General features: G+C 46.9%; 1 protein-coding gene across 3 annotated transcripts in view; it reads left to right on the forward strand.

Annotated features, from left to right (window-relative positions):
* Positions 1–21,272, forward strand: part of Mtcl2 (microtubule crosslinking factor 2) — a 70,109-nt gene that overhangs the window by 33,702 nt on the left and 15,135 nt on the right. For 2 of the 3 annotated variants that reach the window (XR_010047398.1, XM_063248385.1), the window contains exons 4-11: positions 4,644–4,706; positions 5,765–6,946; positions 9,616–9,756; positions 14,032–14,157; positions 15,170–15,400; positions 18,249–18,353; positions 19,164–19,331; positions 20,817–21,068. Coding sequence is in view for 2 of the 3 variants with exons in the window: in XM_063248385.1 (XP_063104455.1) it covers positions 4,644–4,706; positions 5,765–6,946; positions 9,616–9,756; positions 14,032–14,157; positions 15,170–15,400; positions 18,249–18,353; positions 19,164–19,331; positions 20,817–21,068 (2,268 nt within the window). In the remaining variant the exon portion in view is untranslated. The remainder of the gene's footprint in view (positions 1–4,643; positions 4,707–5,764; positions 6,947–9,615; positions 9,757–14,031; positions 14,158–15,169; positions 15,401–18,248; positions 18,354–19,163; positions 19,332–20,816; positions 21,069–21,272) is intronic. The other variant, XM_063248386.1, reaches the window with a different exon arrangement.

Raw genomic sequence — 21,272 nt, forward strand, 5'->3', positions numbered from 1 at the left:
GCACCATGTGCTCTGCACCCAGCTTTGTTCTTTTGCACAGTGTTCCCAACATGCTGCTGTAGCATGTGTCAGTACTAAATTCCGCTTTTCTTTTCTTCTTTTTTTTTTTTGAAACAGGATCTTGCTATATAGATCAAGATGGCCTTGAACTCACTATGTATGGGTCAGCAGCATAAGAACCGTGTAGCCCGAGTTAGCCTCAAACTCACGGTGATCCTTCTGCCTCAGTCTCCCAAGTGCTGGGATTATAGGTGTGCACCATCATACCCAGCTCTGGTTGAACAATTTTCAGTTGTGTGGCTAGACCTCATTTTGTTTATCTGGTTCCTCAGCGGGCGGGGGGGGGGTGTGTCTATTTGGGTTGTAGGGTTAGTTTTGTGCATTTCTGGAGACTTTACATGTGGGCACCTCTCCTGACCGCTCGGTCCTTTTGGCTGCTGTGCATTGCTCTCTGATTCCTGTGAGACGCTCCTCAGTGCCTTTGGAGTCCCCTGGCTTAGCCCTTATCACTTCACTTCAGAGAACTGGATAACATACAGGGGTTTTAGTTGTTTAACCTGCAGCTCAGTATTATAGGTGAGAAAATGGGATTTCAGAGAGAGAAAGGATCTGTGGAGATCCAGTGTGCAGGTCTCAGGGTTTTCTTTTTTTCCTAACTAATTAAGTTTATTGGTACATTTTAGGTATACATAATGATCACATTATAGAGACGTTGTGCCTATACCCAATATAACTTGTTTTTTCCCCCATTTCCCTCCCCTCCCTTCAACCCTTTTCCCCTCCTTATATTATAAAAGCTGTTTCCGTTTTTCCTTCTTTTCTCATCTTTTTCTTTCCCCTTCCTTCCCCCTCCCTAATTCTCCTCCCCAATTGAACATTTTCTTCCTATTTCACAATATCCACTGTACATTTTAGTTCTCATTTACACTTTCATTTTCTCATACCAGAGAAAGTGTGGTATTTACATATGTGTCTGATTTATTTCATTTAAGAGTATGGCCTCAAGGTGCATCCATTTAGCTGGAAATGTCTCTAGCTTATCCTTCTTTATGGCGTTGTATAAAAAAAATCACATCTTCTTTATCTGTCAGTTGATGGGCATTTGGGCTGTTTCTAAGATCTTGCTATTACGAATTGTGCTGCTCTAAACATGGATCGTATATCACTGTGGTATGATGCTTTTCATTCTTTCAGGAAGACACCAAGAAAGTGAACAACTGGGTCAAATGGGACTTCCAGTCCTAGTTTTTTGAGGAATCTCCACACTGATTTCCACAGCGATTGCACCAGTCTACACTCCCACTAACAGTGGAGAAGGGTTCCTTTTTCCACACAGCCCCACCAGCATTTGTTACTAGTTGATTTCTTTCTTTCTTTCTTTCTTTCTTTCTTTCTTTCTTTCTTTCTTTCTTTCTTTTTTTTGTCTTTTTCTTTTTTTATCGGTACCGGGGATCGAACTCGCGACTGCCTGCTTGCAAGGCAGGCGCTTATGCCGCTGAGCTAAATCCCCAGTCGCACTAGTTGATTTCTTAATAATAGCTGTTCTTTCTGGGGTGTGGTGGAATGGCATTGTTTTAATTTGCACTTCTTGAATGTGGGTCTCAGGTTGACAAGGGAGGCCCATCTCTGAAAGGCTGATGTTGGACCTAGAGCCCTGCCACTGCCCCCACAGCCCTCCATCTTGGTATCCCCAGCTCCCACCCCATTCCCCTTTCCTTCCCTGTTTTGAAACATCCCAGGCCAGCCCTCTCAAAGGCTGGCTGTCTGCTCCTGGCACCTGGCAGCATCTGAAGTATAGACTTTGCCTTCCTGCCTCATTTGCATCCCAAAAGGTCTCCAGGATCTGGTTGAACTGGAAGACAGACTAGGAGTTTATCTGGAGCGCCTCTCCTTGGTATGATTTGCATTTTCATAGCCAACTGGGAAATTATTTTAAATCCAGATGCCTGAGACCTACCCCAGACCAATTAGATCAGAATCTTCCGGGCATACCCCCCAATAATCTGATATGAACCCAGGGTAAGAGCCACGGTGTTAGCATAACACTGGCCCTTGTCAAAGCGATTTCAGCTGGGTTTGATATAGCACGCTTGCAATCCCAGCTGCTTGGGAGGTTGAGGCAGGATGGTTGCAATTTTGAGGTCAGTTTGGGCAATTTAGACCTTGCTCCAATATATAGAAAACAAACAAAAACAGTTAAAAGGAGTGGGAATGTAGCTCAGCACTCCCTGGATTTAATCTGCGGTCCTAGGGGATGTGGGGGGCACATTTTTTTCCAACTGACTGTTTGGAACTTGATAAAGATCTGGTCTTAAATTGACTATGGATTTGCTATGGGACTTTGGATGAATCCTGCTTCTTCTTTCTTTCAAATGGGGCTTGGATTAGATCAGTGTCTCTAACCTTGGGTCAAATCGATAGCTCACCTCCCACGGTGGGGAGAGAGAGGTGAAGTTTGGGGTGAGTGTGTATCTAATCGTGGAAGCATTTTCAGAAATCTAGAAATCCGTTCTGCAAGCCCAACTTGGAAAACTGAAAGCAACCAAAGTGTGGTTTCATTCACAAGCAGTATGAGTCAGTGCTCCCTTGGGAGGAAGTGTTCAGTGGAATCACAAATCTAGTTGAGTGACTTTTTTTAAACAGAAAAACTTCACTAATAATTATTGTAGCATTTCCTCAAATTCCCTCCCATACACTTGTGCCATTTTGTATTCTCGCCAGCAATAAATAAGCATTCTTATTTTCTCAGAGCTTCACCAGTTAATGTACTGTCAGGTGATTTGGATTTTTGCCTACCTGGTATGTTAGAAAACATACTTTGGTGTAGTTTTCACGTATTTCTCTATCATGAGTGAGGCTGGACATCTTATAGTTAAAATTCATTTGCATTTTTCTGAGAACTCTTTTTCATGTTTCTAGCCCATTTTCCTGTAGGTTTGTTGGTCTGTTGAGTCTGTATCAACCTTTTATCAGTGTTATAAATTGCAAAATACCTCCCCCAGTTCGTTATTTATACTTTTAGGGTGGTTTTTTTTTTTCCATGTAGAATTTGCTTCAGTAAATGTATCAGTTTCACTCTGTAAGTCTTCAGGATTTTTAAATCTTATTTGTCATCAGTCTGTGTGATGATTTCTGAGTCTGCTATGTAATTTTTATATGTAGGTCCATTTTATTTATTAATATTTGTTTTGAATTCAGGTGCGTATAAGGTATCAGCTGCATGAGGACAGGAGTCCCTCTGAGGTCTAGGAAAAGAGTCATCTTCTCTAAGTGACTCTGTCCTCATCAAGGGCTCAGGCAAAAGATGAAGCTGAGTCACACCAATGGCTTTAACTGGTTCCACAGGGAGCTCTGGAGTGAGGGTGGTATTTGGCGCTGAGGCAGGAGCATGGACCACGCTTTGCACATGGATTCCAACCAAGGGGGGTACATGACTTGGATAGAAAGGCTCCCATCAGCCTATGGGCATCGCTGGGAGGGCGCCTTGGCTTTGAGGTTTTATCTGGGGAAATGAGTATCTTGGCTGAAGGGGTCAGGGCAGGACACTGCAACATCTTCCCTGGAACCGTCCCCGTCTTGTTCACTGCTGTGTCCTCTACATCAGACTGTGCTTGGCATGCATTAAGTGTTCCTAACTGCCTGGCCCATGATGAGTGCTCAGGAAGTCTCTGACAAATGAAAGATAAGCAAGAACAGAAACTGGGGTTTCGAAGTCTTGGTCCAGGCCAACTGAATTATCGGTAGGGGCGGCGGGGAGGTGGGGAGTCCTGAGCAGGCCCGTTCAGAGTCATCCCCTCACGTTCTTCTAGACTGTTCCTCTTTGCAGCCCACTGGGTGGTCTCAAGGGCCCCTCTGGCTCATCAGTGGGTGTAGATCAAGACCTAGACATTATAGGATTGATAACCATATTTCTAAGTTTTTGTTGGATAGTTGAACAGAACTGGTTGCAGTCTCACTGTTTGAATCCCCACTTTATGTGCTCCACTTTAGTATCTTGAGTAACTGTTGGGAAGAAGACAGTCTGTAATCATCAACTAGTGATTTCTTACTGTTTATTTTTTTCTTTGAAATTATGTATTATTTCTACCCATTTTCTGTTTTGTTTAGTCTTTCTCAAATTAAATTTTAAAAAAAAGACACTACAGTACCCAGTGCTGATCACGGAGTATCATGATGTAAAATCTAATAATACTATTATTCTTTGTTCAGAAATGATTTTAACCTGCTTTAGTTTGTTTAATCTAAACATAAATGAAGATATGGATACCTGCATGTATGTTTAAGTATATAGGCTTGACAACCATGTTACTAAATTTTTGTTGGACAGTTGAACAGAACTGTTTACAGTCCTGCTGTAATTCCCACTTTACATGTTCCATTTTTGTACCTTGAACAACTATTTGTAAAATGAAAATATGTAAACATCAACTAATGATTTCTTACTGTTTATTTTTTTCCTCTGAACATATGTATTTATACCTATTTTCTGTTTTGTTTAGTCTTTCTTTAAATCAAATTAAAAAAAAAAAAAAAAGACCTAGACATGGCTGGCTGAGCCCTTTAAGATGACCCCAGGCCTTGTGACTGCTTTTCCGATGTGTGTCACCCTTGGGAACTGTTGTTTCTGTTTTTTCTCCCTCCAGCATTCCTTGAAGAAAAGAGGAACCCGCTCCTTGGGGAAGACAGACAAGAAACCTTCTGCGCAGGTACTGCCTGAGAGCCCTGCAGGCAGGTTGTAGCATGAAGCATGAAGGCCTCAGCCTAACTACATGTGGCCAGGGAGTCCCCAGGGCTGCTCAGCTTCTACCCTGTCCTCCTCTTGTTCAGTTCCTTGGCTTCATTGCATTCCCAGAAGCACTCTCAGAGCCCACGGTTCTTTTTTTTTTGTACTGGGGATCACGATTGTGTGCTTGCAGGGTAAGCGCTCATGCCAATGAGCCCCAGTCCCAAGCCCAGAGTTCTTACATGTTTAGGCTCCTCCCAGACGACCAAATCCAAAGGTCCAGAGTCAGAACCTTGGCTTTGCCACTCAGTTGCCTTATGATTGGGCTGAGTCACTTCAACTTTCTGGCCTCAGTTTCTTCATCTATCCCTATCTTGTGGGCCTGCTATAAGAATTCGATAAAATAATGCATGTTGGGCAGGTGAGGAGCAGAATAGCAGTAGCTGCTAGTGGTCCTAATGGGGGCCGGAATACAGAGCAGTTTCAAAACATCATCTCTTTTAATCCTCTCCATGGTTGCTTGAGAAGAGCATTATTTTTATATCTTTCACATGGGAAAACTAGTAGGATGGTGGTAGAAGAGGCTAGGGATATAGCACAGTGATAGCATACACAAAGCCTGGGTGCATTAAAACATAAAAGAGTGGTGGTAGTGGCGGCAGCGACAGACGTCACCTGCTCTCAGACTGCAGGCCTTGGGTGCTGTCCCATCCTTGCTACAATAACTGGATGCAGTGGCACATAGCTGTCATCCCAGCGCTTGGGAGGCTGAAACAGGAGGACTGCTATGGGTTTGAGATCATCTTGGGCTACATAACGAGTTCAAGATCAGCCTGATATGCATAGTGAGAGCCCATCTCAAAAAAAAATCAATGTCCCCTTACCTACTTCCTCTGCCCCCCTCTCCAGCTCCTTGAGGGTTGCATCTAGTTCACCCGTGTTCATAGTGTGTAGTTAGTGCTCAAAGTGCTATGGCTGCTGGTACTGTGCCAGTGCTAACTTTCTTAGCTAGTGTCTGACCCTCTGCCCTTTGGGCCTCAGGAGGACAGCGCAGACCTGAAGTGCCAGCTGCATTTTGCAAAGGAAGAGTCAGCTCTCATGTGCAAGAAGCTCACCAAGCTGGCCAAGGAAAATGACAGCATGAAGGAGGACCTGCTCAGGTACCGCTCACTCTACGGTGACCTGGATGCTGCCCTGTCGGCTGAAGAGCTGGCAGATGCCCCACACTCTCGGGAGACTGAGCTGAAGGTGCACCTGAAGCTAGTGGAGGAGGAGGCCAACTTGCTGAGCCGCCGCATCGTGGAGTTGGAGGTGGAGAACCGGGGCCTGAGGGCCGAGATGGATGACATGAAGGACCACAGCAGTGGCTGTGGGGGTCCTGAGGCCCGGCTGGCTTTCTCTGTACTGGGGGGCAGCGAGTGTGGGGAGAGCCTGGCGGAACTGCGGAGACACCTGCAGTTTGTGGAGGAGGAGGCGGAGTTGCTGAGACGCTCCTCCGCTGAGCTTGAGGACCAGAACAAGCTGTTGCTGAACGAGCTGGCCAAGTACCGCTCTGAGCATGAACTGGACGTGACACTATCAGAGGACAGCTGCTCAGTACTCAGTGAGCCCTCACAGGAGGAGTTGGCAGCAGCCAAGCTGCAGATCGGTGAGCTTAGTGGGAAGGTCAAGAAGCTGCAGTATGAGAATCGTGTGCTGCTCTCCAACCTCCAGCGCTGTGATCTTGCCTCCTGCCACAGCACGCGCCCCATGCTGGAGACAGACGCTGAGGCTGGGGACTCTGCCCAGTGTGTGCCTGCCCCCCTTGGTGAAGCCCATGAGCCCCACTCGGCCCGGCTCTGTAGGGCCCGGGATGCTGAAGTACTGCCAGGCCTGAGGGAGCAGGCCATCCTGGTCAGTAAGGCCATCGATGTCCTTGTGGCTGATGCCAATGGCTTCTCGGCAGGCCTTCGACTCTGTCTGGACAAAGAGTGTGCTGATTTCCGGTTGCATGAGGCGCCTGACAACAGTGAGGGCCCCAGAGACACCAAGCTCATCCATGCCATCTTGGTGCGGCTCAGAGTGCTCCAGCAGGAGTTGAATACCTTTACCCGGAAAGCAGACTCGGTCCTTGGGAGCTCCGGCAAGGAGCAGCCAGAACCCTTCCCACCGCTGCCTGCCTTGGGCTCCCAGGGGGCTTCAAAGGAGATCATTCTGGCCAAAGACCTTGGCTCAGACTTCCAGGTAAGACGTCCCAGTCATTGGCACTGTGACCTTTTTATTTTGTTTAAACTTTATACTGATCCGTAACACACAGAGAGGAACATGCGGAACACATGTGTATGTAGCCTTTGGAATTTCCCACAGGAAGCACTCTGGTGAAACTGTTCCCTAGAACATGACCAGCACCCCAGCAGTCACCTCATCCCCCCTGTAGTCATTATCCCTGCTCCCAAGGACAGCTTCTCTCTCTTTTTTTTTTTTTTCCTTTTTCGGTTTTTATCAGTACCAGGAACCAAACTCACGACCACCTGCTTGCAAGGCAGGCACTTATGCCGCTGAGCTAAATCCCCAGCCCCGACAGCTTCTCTCTTGATGCAGTGTTATCTATCGATGTTTATGAATTTAATCCTGTCATTCAAACTCACTTATGCCTGGCTTCCTTCACTCAGCGCTGTTTGTTCCATGTAACAAAAGTTTTTTTATTCTTACTAGATATGAGCCCCTGGACTGAGTATACCACAAATTACTTATTCATTTATTATAGATAAGTATTAATTTCAAGGTACTGTCTTTTTTTTTTTTTTTTTGTCTTTTTTATTTTTATCGGTACCGGGGATCGAACTCACGACTGCCTGCTTGCAAGGCAGGTACTTATGCCGCTGAGCTAAACCCCCAGCCCCACCCAGAAAAATTTTTAAAAATTAAAAAAAAATTTTTTTTTAAAAAAGGAGTAAAATGGAACAGTAAAATGAAACAAAACAAAACAGTGACAGGATAGTAGGAAATCCACAGTTGTTACTATATTGCATGTTGTTATCCTCTAAATAGTTGCTCAGACTAACTGGCCCCAGGTTTGCAAAGTCAATCAAACAACATAAATGTCAGGTTGCTTCCCTACTTCAGTTACTGTCACCTCAGCCTGTGTGACCTCTGGTTGCTTATGAGGGACTGGGGAAGGCTGTCCAGCTTCTTTGCTGCTTCTCCCTGGCCAACAGGCCTCCACTGGCACAGAACAAAGCTGCATGCTTTTCCTATTTTTTTTTTTTTTTTGTAATTCTTAAAATTTTAAAACACTTTTTTTTTTTTAAAGTCTTGGATTTGTTTCAATATAAAGGCAAGATGCTTAGCTGGGTATGATGGCTCATGCCTATAATTCCAGTATCTGGAGGCTGAGCCAGGAGGATTGAGGCTACCTGAGCTACATAGTAAGATCTTGTCTCAAAAAGCAGCTGAGAACCTCAGCTTGCTCTAGGTAATGGAATTCCAGCCTTGGTGTCCATAAGTGCTTCTCAGGAAAGTACTCCCCCACTCCCCTGTACAAAATGTCCTATTGCAACAATAGACATAAACATTTAAAAAGTTTTAAAAGTGCCAGGGGTAAACAGATAAAAAGCCCACTTCCTCTGCCTCCCACTGGCACAACTAGTTTGTTGTTATTTTAAGTAGAGCGGATAGAATGCCGCAACTTGTGGATGTCTGGAAAGCACTCTAGCACTGAGCGACATCTCCAGCCCTGGCACTACAGTCAGTAGTCTGGAGTGGTACTGTCCAGGTTAGTAGCTGCCATGGCACTGTGGAGTAGCTCCATGGTCTAACGTTTGCCTAGTAAAACTTCGGCTCCATACCCATACCACATTAATTAATTAACTAATTACAACTACTTAGAATTAAAAATTCAGTTCCTCAGTTACAGTAGTCACATTTCAAGTGCTCAGTTGTCATACACCCGGCTTGTGTCTCCTGTGTCTAGTTGCAGATCTAGGATATTTCATCTTTGTAGACTGCCTTTCTAGATCTTTCAAGACATATGTTCTCATGCATTTGCTTTTCGTCCCTTATACCTACTGTTACTAAGCAATGTAATTTTCTCATGCAATTTATTCATGTGTTCATTTGCTGTGATGATCCATGTACAATATATGTCCTTTCTGTGCTAGGCGCTAAAGGCGTAATGATAAGCAAAACCAGATAGGATTTCTGCTCTTAAGGCCCTCATTGTCTAATGGGGAAGAGTTAATCAAAATGTCATGCCAGTAAATGTGAAATTACAAACTGAGAAGAGGGATCTGAAGGGGAGATAAATGGTTTTCTGAACAAGGAACTTGACCTAAACCCTGGGGGCAGCTCAGCTCTGAGGCACAAGGAACGTGGTGTGTCTGAGGATGTGAGCAAAGAGAAGGGAGGCTGGACTGCAGAATACTGAGGGCTTTGATCTGCATCTGAGAGCATCAGCAGGGATCTATCCATGTCTATGCAGGAGACTTAGCTCACTCTTTCTAATAACTACACAGCAGCGCTGTGCCAAACTTCAGCTCATTCCCTGTAGAGCTGGCTTGATCTTACTTTTTTAAAGCAGTCTGCCTCATGTTGAGTCATCCTCTTGATTCTTAAGGTAGGAGTAAGGTAGGATACATGTGATAGGATGGTTGGCTGTTTCAGAGGGTTTGTGCACAAAATAGACACTAACAAAAGTAGTACTTTACTCGCCACTTACTGCTCATTCATCTTTTCAACAAACAATGAGTGGCAGCACTGGTCCTTAGCAGGGCTGGGTTCAGACTGTGGAGGTAGGGTCGCCCTCCCATGGGTGGACAAAGCCTCTTGGCCTGGGATGAGGGCTGTATATGGCATCCCTGTGGTGTCTCTCCATGATTTTCTTTGTTTTCTTCTGCCCGTGCCTCCGGGTGTAGCCACCTGACTTCAGGGACCTGCCAGAATGGGAGCCCAGAATTCGAGAGGCCTTCCGCACTGGTGACTTGGACTCTAAGGCTGACTCCAGTTGGAGCTTCAGGCCTTACCGAGCCGAAGACAATGATTCCTATGCTTCTGAGGTGGGTCCGACACTAGTTAAGCAAGAGGCTGGGTGGGAAGAGAATGGCCAGGGCCTCCTCCCAAAGGCAGAGTGTTCTGTGGAGGGTGAGTATAAGAGTTTTAAGCAAACAAGGAAGTCGGGAAGTTTGGACCATTCTTATGGCCTAATCAAAGGAAGCTTATAACCTCATCTCAAACAATTGGTTTTTTTCTCTATTAGCATCCACTGGAAATTTAATAATTCATGTCATTTAATGAAGTTACTAATCTGTATACCAGGAAGTCAGTCTCTGTAGTTAGGCTGTGTGGGTTCCAATTGTGGATCCACTCTACACTGGCTGTCAGAGCTCAGATAAGTCATTTCACCTTTCTGATTTTTCAGCTTTTCAACCTACAAAGCGAAAATCCCTCACAAGTCTTACTTAAGGTCTAGGCCATGGATAAAGATGAGGATGTCCTATCACTTGGACTCAGCTGACCTGAGAGCAAGTCTGTTCTGCCGGCCAGTGTGGCTGTGTGACCTAGGACACATCCCCACCCTCAAGCCCCAGTTTTCTCCTTTATAACATGGGAAGATGAGAATTGCTGCTACAGGGTTCTCTGAACTTTGGGAGATTTGAGGTGATCCTAAGCCGCTGCCAAGCCTTTCAGCACTTCATAAAGGACCTGGAGCTAGAAAAGGGCTGTGTGAACTGAACTGACTATCCCCAAGGCTCCTCAGCCTTAGTATGCCTTTCTTTTTCTTTTTCTTTTTCTTTTGTCTTTTTGAGACAGGGTTTCACTATGCAGTTCAGGCCAGCCTTGAACTCACTTTGTGAGCTGGCCTCAAACTTAAGCAATACTCCTACCTCAGCTCCCAAGTGCTATAGGCATTACAGGCATGCTCTGACACCCCTAGTCAAGCATCCCTTTCTTGGGAGCATCGTGGGAAGGTGGCTTTGATGTCTTGGGATGGCCTGCCTGCACCTGTGCTGAGGTTTCGTTGAAGCTGAAGGATCAGATCCTCTTAAGTGAGGTGCTCTGAGCTTTAAAGTGGTCATTGCAAATAGGGGAAAAGTAGAAGCTGGGGGGATGAATGTAGCTCATTGATAGAACACGTGCCTATCACATGCAATCTGAGTTCAATCTATAGTACCCTTCCCCCTCCAAAAAAGTGGCCAGGGATGTAGCTCAGTAGAGCACTTGCAAAGCATGCATGAGGCCTGGGCTTGATCCCTAGTATAGGGAGGGAAAAAAAGAAGAAAAAGGAGCTATTTAGTTCTTATTCTCTAAGAGAAGGAAATAGAACTATTTCTATAGGCATGCATACAGAGAAAATTGTTTCCTGCATACAGCTAATTATTGTTTTATTTAGCTGTTCCTTAAGGAGCAGTTATAATTGTGAAGAATTGAGCTGAACATTGAGTTCAAGGGGGATAGCAGAGAGAACAGATAGTACCTAGCCCTGTAAAGTCTTTTTAGTCTTGTTTTTTCTATTTTTTGTGATACTAGGTATACCCTAGCCCTATCTCTCTCCCTCCCTCCCTGTTTCTTTCTCTCCCTCCCACTCGGTCTCTCTCTTTATCTTTCTCTCTCCTTATCTAACTTTTTTCTCCCTCTCTCCCACTATATCTAATTTTTGAGACAACGACTCACTACTCATTAAGTTGGCCAGGCTGAGCTCATACTTGGGATCTTCTTGCTTCGTACTCCCAAAGTGGTGGAATTATAGTTATGTAATTCCGTTTTGTTTTTTATGCAGTCCTGACAGTTTCCAGGACTTCATTCATGCTGGGCAAGTTTTCTACTACTGAGCTATGCTCCCAGCCTGCTGCAATGGTTTTTAATATAAAACAAGTACATAAGACATAACCTCTAGGGCTGGGGATTTAGCTCAGTGGTGTAAGTGCCTGCTGGCAAGTGTGAGGTCATGAGTTCAATCCCTAGTACAAAAACAAAAACAAAACAAAACAAAAAAAAGACATACCTCAAGTCAGTGAGCCTTTCATGGCTAAATTATCACATTATTGCCACATAGTTTATGTTTATTTTCTTTTACACAGAAACATCTGTCATAACTGAAAGGTTTTACATAGGAGTTGGAACTGACATTTCTTTTTTTCCCTCCTGCTTAATATGACAACATGAATATTTGCCTCTGTTGCCAGAAATCTTTAATAAATTTTATTTAATTTTATCTTTTTGAGACATAGTCTCACTATATAGTACAGCTAGCTTTGAACTCACTGTGTAGCCCAGGTTGGCCTTGAACTTAAGGCAATCCTGCAGCCTCAGCCTCCTGAGTGCAGGGATTACAAGCATATGCCACCACGCCTGGCCCAAATTTTAAATTTTTTTGGAGACAGGGTCTTATTGTGTTGCTCAGGTTGATCCCCAACTCACTGGCTCAACACTTCTCCCACTGTAGCCTCCAGAGTAGCTGGGACTACCGGTGTGCACCACCACACTCAGCTGACATTTTTTATTGAAGCATAACATACATAGAGAAAAGTGCTTATGGGGTGGGGGCACAACTCAATGGTAGTGCACTCTTCCCTAACACACACAAGGCCCTGAGTGTGATCCCCAATACATTCAAAAAGGAGAGAGGGACATGTTATATATAAATCAAATTTTCACAAACTGAACTCCGCAATATAATACCCAGATCAATAAACAGCGTGACCCACCTCTGCGATTCCCTGTTATGTTCCCTTCTATCCACTGTCTGGACATCTAAGAGAGTATTAGTTCTGACAGGTAGGTCGCACATCCTGTAACCTCAGCTACTCAGGAGAAGAGGCAGGAGGATCACAAGCGTGAGACCAGCCTGAACAACTTAGCAGGTTGTGTGAAAGGAAAAGAGAAAAAAAGAAAGCTAGTGCTGTAGCTCATGGCCACAGTGCTGCTCAGTGTGTTCAGGACCTTGGGTTCAAATCCCCAGTTAATATTAGGGGGAAAAAAGATCAGTTTGCCTATTTAGCTACGAATACTTTTAAATGGCAATTTCTGTAGAAAATGTGAAATTTTTTTATCATTTTCTGAACATCTTACCACATAGTCATTGTAAACCACAAATAACAAAATCCCGAAGCAGGATTTCATTAAGGTATAAAGGAAAAAGTCAACACCATGCAATCATCATGTAGTTAACTGCTGTTTACATTCAGAGCATACCTGTCTTTTTTTTTTTTTTTACATACTTGTCTTTTATATAATAGTAACAGACATACAATAAAGGACAGTATCATTAAGTACAGTTGAATGGATTTTTATATTATATGCAGATCCATTATTGCTTCTTGGCCTTATGATCAAGAATAGATCCATTAAATATATTTTAGGGCTAGGGATATAACTCAGCAGCACAGTGTGTGCCTGGCAAGCATGACATCCTGAATTCAAGTCCCAGTACGAGAAAAAAAATTATATGTGTGTGTGTGTATCTCCATGATTTATTATTGAAATTTTTAAATTGTTGCAGTTACACACTGAGACTGCTGCTGGGTGGGGTGGCGTATGTCTATAGTTGCAGCACTTTGGAGGCTGAGATAGGAAGATTGCTTGAGCCCTGCAGTCTGAGGCCACCCTGAACAACATAATGAGACCCTATCTCAATAAACAAATAATAAAAATTTATCTGGGCATGGTGGTGCACACCCATAATGCTACCATTTTGGGAGACTCAGGCAGGAGAATCACAAGTTTGAATCCAAGTAGGGTAACTTAGTGACTTTGCAAGGCCCTGTCAGACCCTATCAGAGTAATAAAGGACTAGGGATGTAGCTCAGTGCAAAGGCTCTGGGTTCAATCCCCAGTACCATCAAAAACAACACAACACAATACACACACACACACACACACACACACAGCCCAGCGTGGTGTCACATTTCTATAATCCCAGCACTCAGGAGACTGAGGCAACATGATCACCATAAGTTCGAGTTCAAGGCCAGCCTACACTACATAGTGAGATCTTAACCTCCAAAAACAAAAACAGAACCATAAAACACAGTGAGACAATGAGCATCTTTGTGAATCAGACTTACTGTAGTTTTCCCAATATGTTATTTTCTTCAAATAAATGAAGGACATTACCAACTTCAGATGTAACAGTAGGTAGACTTTGTATGCAGTGTTTCATCTGTCCTGACAATCCACTGAGTAGGGACAGCCATTGTGCCTTATCTGTACTCAAGTGGCACTTGAGTCCAACTTACTATTGGTCCCCCTACCACTTTCATTCTTTGACTGCAGCCTGTATCCTCTTTGTCCTCTCTCTTTCCTCCTTACCTGTGTCTCTGTCCCCACCCCAGATCAAAGAGCTGCAACTGGTGCTGGCCGAGGCCCATGACAGCCTCCGGGGCTTGCAGGAGCAGCTCTCCCAGGAGCGGCAGCTGCGGAAGGAGGAGACCGACAGCTTCAACCAGAAAATGGTCCAGGTGAGTGATGCACCTACTCCAGGCTTCTTCCCAAACTGAAGGCAAAGGGGCTAGAATCGTAGCTCTGTGGTGGAGTCTCGCCTAGCTTACATAAGGACCTGGGTTCCATCCCCAGCACTGCAAAAACAAAACAAAACAAAAATGAAAGTAAACCAAACTTGATGGCAGAACCCTTGGACCCACAGGGTAAGGTGATACTGTTAGGGGAAATCATATCTTGTGAGCCCTGTGTCCTGTAGGGAGTTACTGTGCTTGTGATTTTGCATTAGCTGGACTAAGTGTAAATCCTGGACTTGTCATTGGTTATCTGTGTGACCAGTCCTGTCTCCTCTCAGGACCTCAGTTTTCCATCTGTGAAATGGTACTTCCATCAGGTCTGACTAATAATATAGGTGATAGTTCTGTAATAGCATTTATTGAGCTCTCACTGTATGTCAGGTCTATGTAACACAATTTCTCTACCCATGCCCTTGAATTTCCATGCCCTCCCTTGTGAGGTATCCCCATTTTACAGGATGGAAAACAGGTCCAGAGACTGAAGTGCTTTGTTCACAGTCACACATCCTGGGTGAAGTGGGGCTGTGATTCTCTTATCCCGGACTTAGCGTGGCTTCTAGGATATCGCATATTCATTCATTCACTTGGCCCTGGCATCCTTCTATGTGGGTTACCTGTCCCTGCCATCACCACTCACCTCCAGTTCCTCCTTCAGTGTGAGATTTCTTGTGAAGCATCTGGCAGCCAGTAGGTGTTCAGGGTATGATTATGTGATTTATTTAGTCAAATAGCTGATTCAAATCCTAGCTTTTCCATGGATTTGGATTGGAGCTGCTGTTGCTTTTTGAGTTACTCTCCCCTGGGTAGAACAGACTGTTCGTGGTGGGAGCCTTATAAGGGATCCCCACAGGATACCTCCCACTTTTCCCCTCCGCCCTTGACCACTTCCCCCTGCTGGGAGTGGGTGGGAATGTTGGAACCCTGAGTGGCCTTTCTCAAGTCAGCGTCCCTGCAGCTGAAGGAGGACCAGCAGAGGGCACTGCTGAGGCGGGAGTTTGAGCTGCAGAGTCTGAGCCTGCAGCGGAGGCTGGAGCAGAAGTTCTGGAGCCAGGAGAAGAACATTCTGGTACAGGAGTCCCAGCAGTTCAAGCACAATTTTCTGCTGCTCTTCATGAAGCTCAGGTGGTTCCTCAAGCGTTGGCGACAGGGCAAGGTTTTGCCCAACGAGGGAGATGACTTCCTGGAGGTATGGCAGGGCCTGGGCCTGGGCCTGGCAAGGTGGGTGGGAAGACAGGGAAGACAGATGAGTGGAACATAGCACTTCACATTAATGTCAGCATACTGTGGGAAGTATTAGTGTGGGATGATCTCAAACCCCGCAGGGCTGTTCAGTCCTCTGTAGGAACCATAAGTCTTACAATCCTAAATTGAATTCCAAACAAGCATGGGGGTAGAGTGTGTGTAAACAGGCACAAGCCCTGGGATCCATCCTCAGCACCAAACAAAAGAGAAGAACAAACCAACAGCCCTGGTCCTGCGGATTTCACAGGGGGCCTTGTGCACCTCAGTGTAGGTCTTCCAGAGACTATGAAAGTAGATCCTCCTGACCAGGGTTTGAATTGGGGCACTGATTCCTGCAGGACCCCCTCGCCACATCCAGCTTCATTATCTTGGATCCCTTCTTAATTGGCTTCTAGGTCACTATACTCTTGGTTTTCCTTCTGTCTACGGGGTTCCTTCTTATCTCACCACCTTTTTTGTTTTCTTTGGTGGTACTGAGGATAGAACCCAGGACCTTGTGCATGCTGAGTGCATGCTTTACCCCTGAGCCACAGGCCCAGCTCCCTGACTTCATCTCTTAAAATCAGAGTCTCTAGTCAGGTATGGTAGCACATGCCTGTAATCCCAGCCCTCTAGAGGCCGAGGCGGGAGGATCACCAAGAGGTTGAGGCCAGCCTAAGCTGTATAGTGAGTTCAAGGCGAGCCTGACCTAGATAGCAAAACACTTTCTCAAAAAACCAACAGAAGGGGCTGGGGATTTAGCTTTGTGGCATAAGCACCTGCCTTGCAAGCAGGTGGTCATGAGTTCAATCCCCGGTACCGATAGAGAAAAAGAAAAAAAAAAAAAAACCAACAGAAGAAAATCAGTCTATAAGATTCAGCCCTCGACTGCATCTCTGTGTCATCTGCTCTGACTGCCTTGGAGGCTTTCTGGACAGTGAGTTGTAAAGGTCCTAGTGAGGGGCAGGGATTTAGTTCAGTGGCATAAGCACCTGCCAGGTGAGCACAGGGTCGTGAGTTTGATCCCTGGTGCTAAAATAAATAAAATAATAAATAAAATAAAAACCTAGGTGTCTCCCATGAACCCTCAGTTTTCATGGTCTTTGTCACAGATCCCCCCCAGTGTCTAGTTGGCTTTGAAACCATATGTCAAACCAAGCTCCTGTTCTTTTTCCAGGTCATGACAGTCTTCTTGCTCTAGCCAAGAACTGTGGTACAGACACAGGGATTTAGCTCAGCAGCACAGCGCCTGCCTGGCAAGCGCGAGCTCATGAGTTTGATCCCTGGTACCAAAAAAAGGAAGAAAGAAAGAAGGAGAAAAGTGGTGCTACACTCTCACTCTTCTCTTTCCTTCACGCCTCAGCCAATCAGCAGATGCTGCCAGCTCCCCCCAGAACCTGAGCTGTCCCCGCTGTTGCCTGACAGGCCGCCACACCTCTTTCTGGATCATGGCCATCACCCTAACTGGTCTCCCTCCTCTGCTCTCACATCCCTGCACCATGCATCTTGTACTCCTCTGAGGTGCCAGGAGAAGAGTTGTGCAGTACGGGCCATGTGGCTGTGCTGGATGTGTCTCAGTGCAGAGCGACCTTGTGACATAGGCTCAGCTTAGTGTCACTCCCTTGCTTTCAGCCCTCGCTGGCTCCCCCGTGCTCTTCTCACATCCCCTTGGCGGCTTTGTTAGTCCTCAGACAGGCATGTTCTAGCTCAGGGCCTTTGGGTTCGTGGTGCCCTCTCCGCGGCCTTTTCTTCCTCCAGCTGTTCTCCCAGCTCATCTGCACATCTCCTCAGGACTTTGCCCCGGGTCACCTTCCCTGTGGAGCCTTCTTTGGCCACATGCAGCACGCTCCTTCACCGGCTCTTTTTCTCTAGAGCAGCTGACTGTGTGACTTTCTATATAGTGAACAATACTTCACATCTGTTACCTATTTACCTCTGTGTTTTTCTGTTAGTGGAATGGAAGGGGAGCAGGCTCTTGGTCTGTCTTGTTCACTGATGGATTTCCACGTTCCCAGGGCCTGGCACATGGTAGATGTTCGGTAATTGGCCGTTGAAAGAACAGATGATGAGTGGAAACCCTGGTCCAAAGTTGCCCTCTTTCTGCTCTGTTCCCATCCTGAATACTTGTGCTGGTCTCTGGGTTGGCTGGGACTCCTGTTAAGCATCTGTCAGCAGCGTGTCCTCCACCAAACCTTTGGTCACTCTCATGTGTCATCACAGCAGCTGGGCAGTAGCCCTTTTAGTCCAATCACATGCTTACCTTGGCTCAGCCTGGCATTTTTAAGTAACTTTGAGGGGTGGTCATGGGCCTTGGGAGGTCAGAAAGCTGTGTTTTTCCACCTGGATGGTTCCCCAGGGTCAAGAGTAAGATCTGGGAAGTCAACTTGGTGTAATGGTGTGTGTCTTTTAATCCCAGTACTCAAGAGGCTGAGACAGGAGGATTGCTGGGAGTTCAAGGACAGCCTGTACTACACAGCAAGACCTTGCTCAGAAAAACAAAAACAAAAACAAAAAACTTTTTTTTTTTTGGGTACTGGGGATCGAACTCATGACCTCACGCTTGCCAGGCAGGCGTTTATGCTGCTGAGCTAAATCCCCAGCCCCCAAAAACAAAAAACTTTAAAAAATAGATTTGGGAAGTAGGTGCCTGGCAACATACCTTTGGTCCATCTTGAGCCACCACTCCCACTCCTCCTTTCTGCCTATGTGCCACTCAGCTATCTGGACTGCTAGCCAGCGTCCCTGTTTCCCAAAGGCTGGAGCCCCAGATGTGACTATCTCTCACCCCTTGCTAAGTGTGACTTTTAACATAGGTAAACAGCATGAAGGAGCTGTACCTACTGATGGAGGAAGAGGAACTGAATGCCCAGCACTCTGACAACAAGTCTTGCACAGGGGACAGCTGGACTCAAAACACAGTGCGTTCTCAGCCCTTCCCTTCCCTTGTCCACTCATTAATCACCTCCTCCTCTGGTCCCAGCTCTGCGCTGGGCACTGGAGCTCCACAGTGGCATTGCCTGATCACTGGCTCCCAGTTGCCTAGGACTATGGAACACATAAGTTATCCCAGGGCACTGACAGAGGGCCAGATGGTGGACTGTAAGGTCACAGGCAAGCAGTTAATTCTAGTTGGCATATGGAGAACAGTATCACAAAGAATGGGTTATAGGTAGCGGGTATTGAAGGATAAATAGGAACTTGCATAAAAGAGGATGGAGAAAAGATTATTCTGGACCTTCTTGCCGAGGTGTGGCAAGGTATTCTGGGATTGGCTATGACTTGGAGTATACGTGGTAGGGGCAGAGATAATCAAGATAGGGTTACATGAAGGGGGCCTTTATGGTCTGGGATTAAGAACTCTCAAATCCAGTCACAGGTCAGAGATCAGTGGGGTCAGATTTCCAGGGTATGGATGGGAAAAGGGATCAAGAGCCTAGGAAAGAAGTCTGGCACTGTTGGGAGGCTCTGCAGGGGGTCAGAGTCAGGTCCTGACTGAGGGGAAAGCCCACACCCTGGAGGTTGCCAAGCCTAGAAAAGTGAAATTCTTCAGCAGTGTTTAGATGGAATACCTGCTGGAGTTTTGTAAGAAGCAGGCAGGGCTGGGCTTGTCCTCCCTGCTTCATGGTGACAAGACCTGAGGAAGAACTTGCTAAGTGTCACAGAGTCCTGGGTGAATGCTTTGAGCCCAGGCTCCCAGTGCTCCTGATCCAGCCTTGCTTTGTCTGTAGCCCAATGAGTACGTCAAGACGCTGGCCGACATGAAGGTGACGCTGAAGGAGCTGTGCCGGCTGCTGCATGAGGAGCGCCGGGGGCTAACTGAGCTGCAGCAGCAGTTCGCCAAGGCCAAGGCCGCATGGGAGACGGAGCGGGCAGAGCTCAAGAGCCACAGCACCCAGGTGAGCCCCCTCTCCCAGGCAGGGACCTTTGCTTGCCCTCAGCCAGGCCCTCGGCTGTCAGATGTGGGAGCTGGATGCCCAAGTGGTGCTTCTGAGGGGGTAGGCCCCCCTCATTTCACCTTGTGGTCTAGAGAGGGCAGCAGACTTGCCTAGAACCACAGCGCAAGGGTCGCAGAGTGAGGATCAGGAGTGATGAGCCCAGGCAAGGAGGCTGGATGATTGACAGGTGGGACTGCTGCACTGTGGGCTCATGGCTGAGGCCAGACTGCCTGTCTGCAAATGGGTATGTCTCACACACACTTCCTGGTCCCTGCCATCCTCACTTACTCCCTCCTCTCCTCGTGGGAATCCCCCAGCCCCTGACTCCTTGCTCTGGTTTGCTTCCTCCACTCAAATTGAAAACTTCCCATCCAACAGCCCAGCCTCACCAAAGGGATTCTTAATCAGGAGTTTAGTGTCTGCTGTGTGCCTGGGAGCAAGCTGCTGCCCACTCTGGTCTGACAAATGAGAAGGGTGCCCATGCTGAGAGGATACATTGACTCCGCAGGTCTGCAGGTCTGGGCTCCTGTGCAGCTCTGCAGGTCCGACCTACCCTGCTGCAGATGCTTTCCTGGGCATCACTGGGCACTGGGAGGTGGGCACTCTGATGATCTCTGCAGGATGGATGACAAAACAGGCCCTGGGGAGTTAAGTTCTGTCCGGTGGCACCTAGTGGCACATCTGTTGAGCTCTCTGAGCCTCTGCCTTGCCTGGCTCCCAGGAATCTTCCTCTCAGTGCTCACAGGCACCTGGCTTCTTCTTGGGTCCCCTGCTCTCCACCTAAGCCTCGATGCAGATCTTGTAGCACCTGCCCACCTGCATATCCTGGGATCCTCATCCTCATCCTCATGCTGCTACTCTAAGCCACACCACTCCAGGGTTCCCAGGTCCCCATCAGCCCTGTGGGATCAACATCCCAGATCATATACCCCAGTGCTGTAGGAGACATTGGCTCTTGAATTTTCTTGTTCTGGGGCCAAGAAAGCTGTCATGCCATGCTAGAGTGGTTCCCACACACATGCAGTGTAAGTGCGTGTGTCCCTCCCCACCCAGGGTCTGTGGGGGACAAAGTGGGGTCCCTGCTTGCTAGGAAGAGAGATAAAATATGTCCCTCATTAACCAAAACCTGTCCTGCTGGTAAGAATTGATAATATCTGGAGACACAATAACTAGGAACATCTGCCATTACAGCTCTGAAACATGGTACACATAACCCCTTGGGATCTCTCCCCGGAAAACCAGAGAAGGTAGTTCTGTGGCTCAGTTACCATGGTGACCCTGAGAGCATGCCTGTGAGCCTGCAGTGTGGAGCTTGGCTTAAAGGACCTCAGTCCTTCCTGGATGCTGCTAGCAAGAAGGGCACTGAAGGCTTCTGGGAGCCCAAGATGGGAAAGGGCAGAGTGGACGGCCTGCTGGTGGCAGCTGCCTGATTGCTTTCCTCTGCAGATGGAGCTGAAGGCTGGAAAGGGGACTGGAGAGCGGGCAGGGCCTGACTGGAAGGCAGCCCTCCAGAGGGAGCGCGAGGAGCAGCAGCACCTCCTGGCTGAGTCCTACAGTGCAGTCATGGAACTGACGCGACAGCTGCAGATCAGCGAGCGCAACTGGAGCCAGGAGAAGCTGCAGCTGGTGGAGCGGCTGCAGGGGGAGAAGCAGCAGGCAGAGCAGCAGGTGAAGGAGCTGCAAAACCGCCTAAGCCAGGTGAGGCTGCTCCAGTCCACAGGGCTTGACCCACAAGGGAGGTCATTGTGGGAGAAGTCTTGAGATTGCATCTCTTCAGGTATTGCTGGACCCAGATGCTCAGACAACGAGGTCTAGAGTAGAATCTACTTCTAGTATAGCTAGTTTCGGTACTCAGAGATGGTAAGAATGAGGTCCTTCTGTCTGCCTCAGTCTCAAGCCTGC

This window comes from Cavia porcellus, unplaced genomic scaffold, assembly GCF_034190915.1.
Source record: "Cavia porcellus strain 051 isolate PalLab524CR breed Dunkin Hartley unplaced genomic scaffold, mCavPor4.1 scaffold_5, whole genome shotgun sequence".
Classification (NCBI taxonomy): domain Eukaryota; kingdom Metazoa; phylum Chordata; class Mammalia; order Rodentia; family Caviidae; genus Cavia; species Cavia porcellus.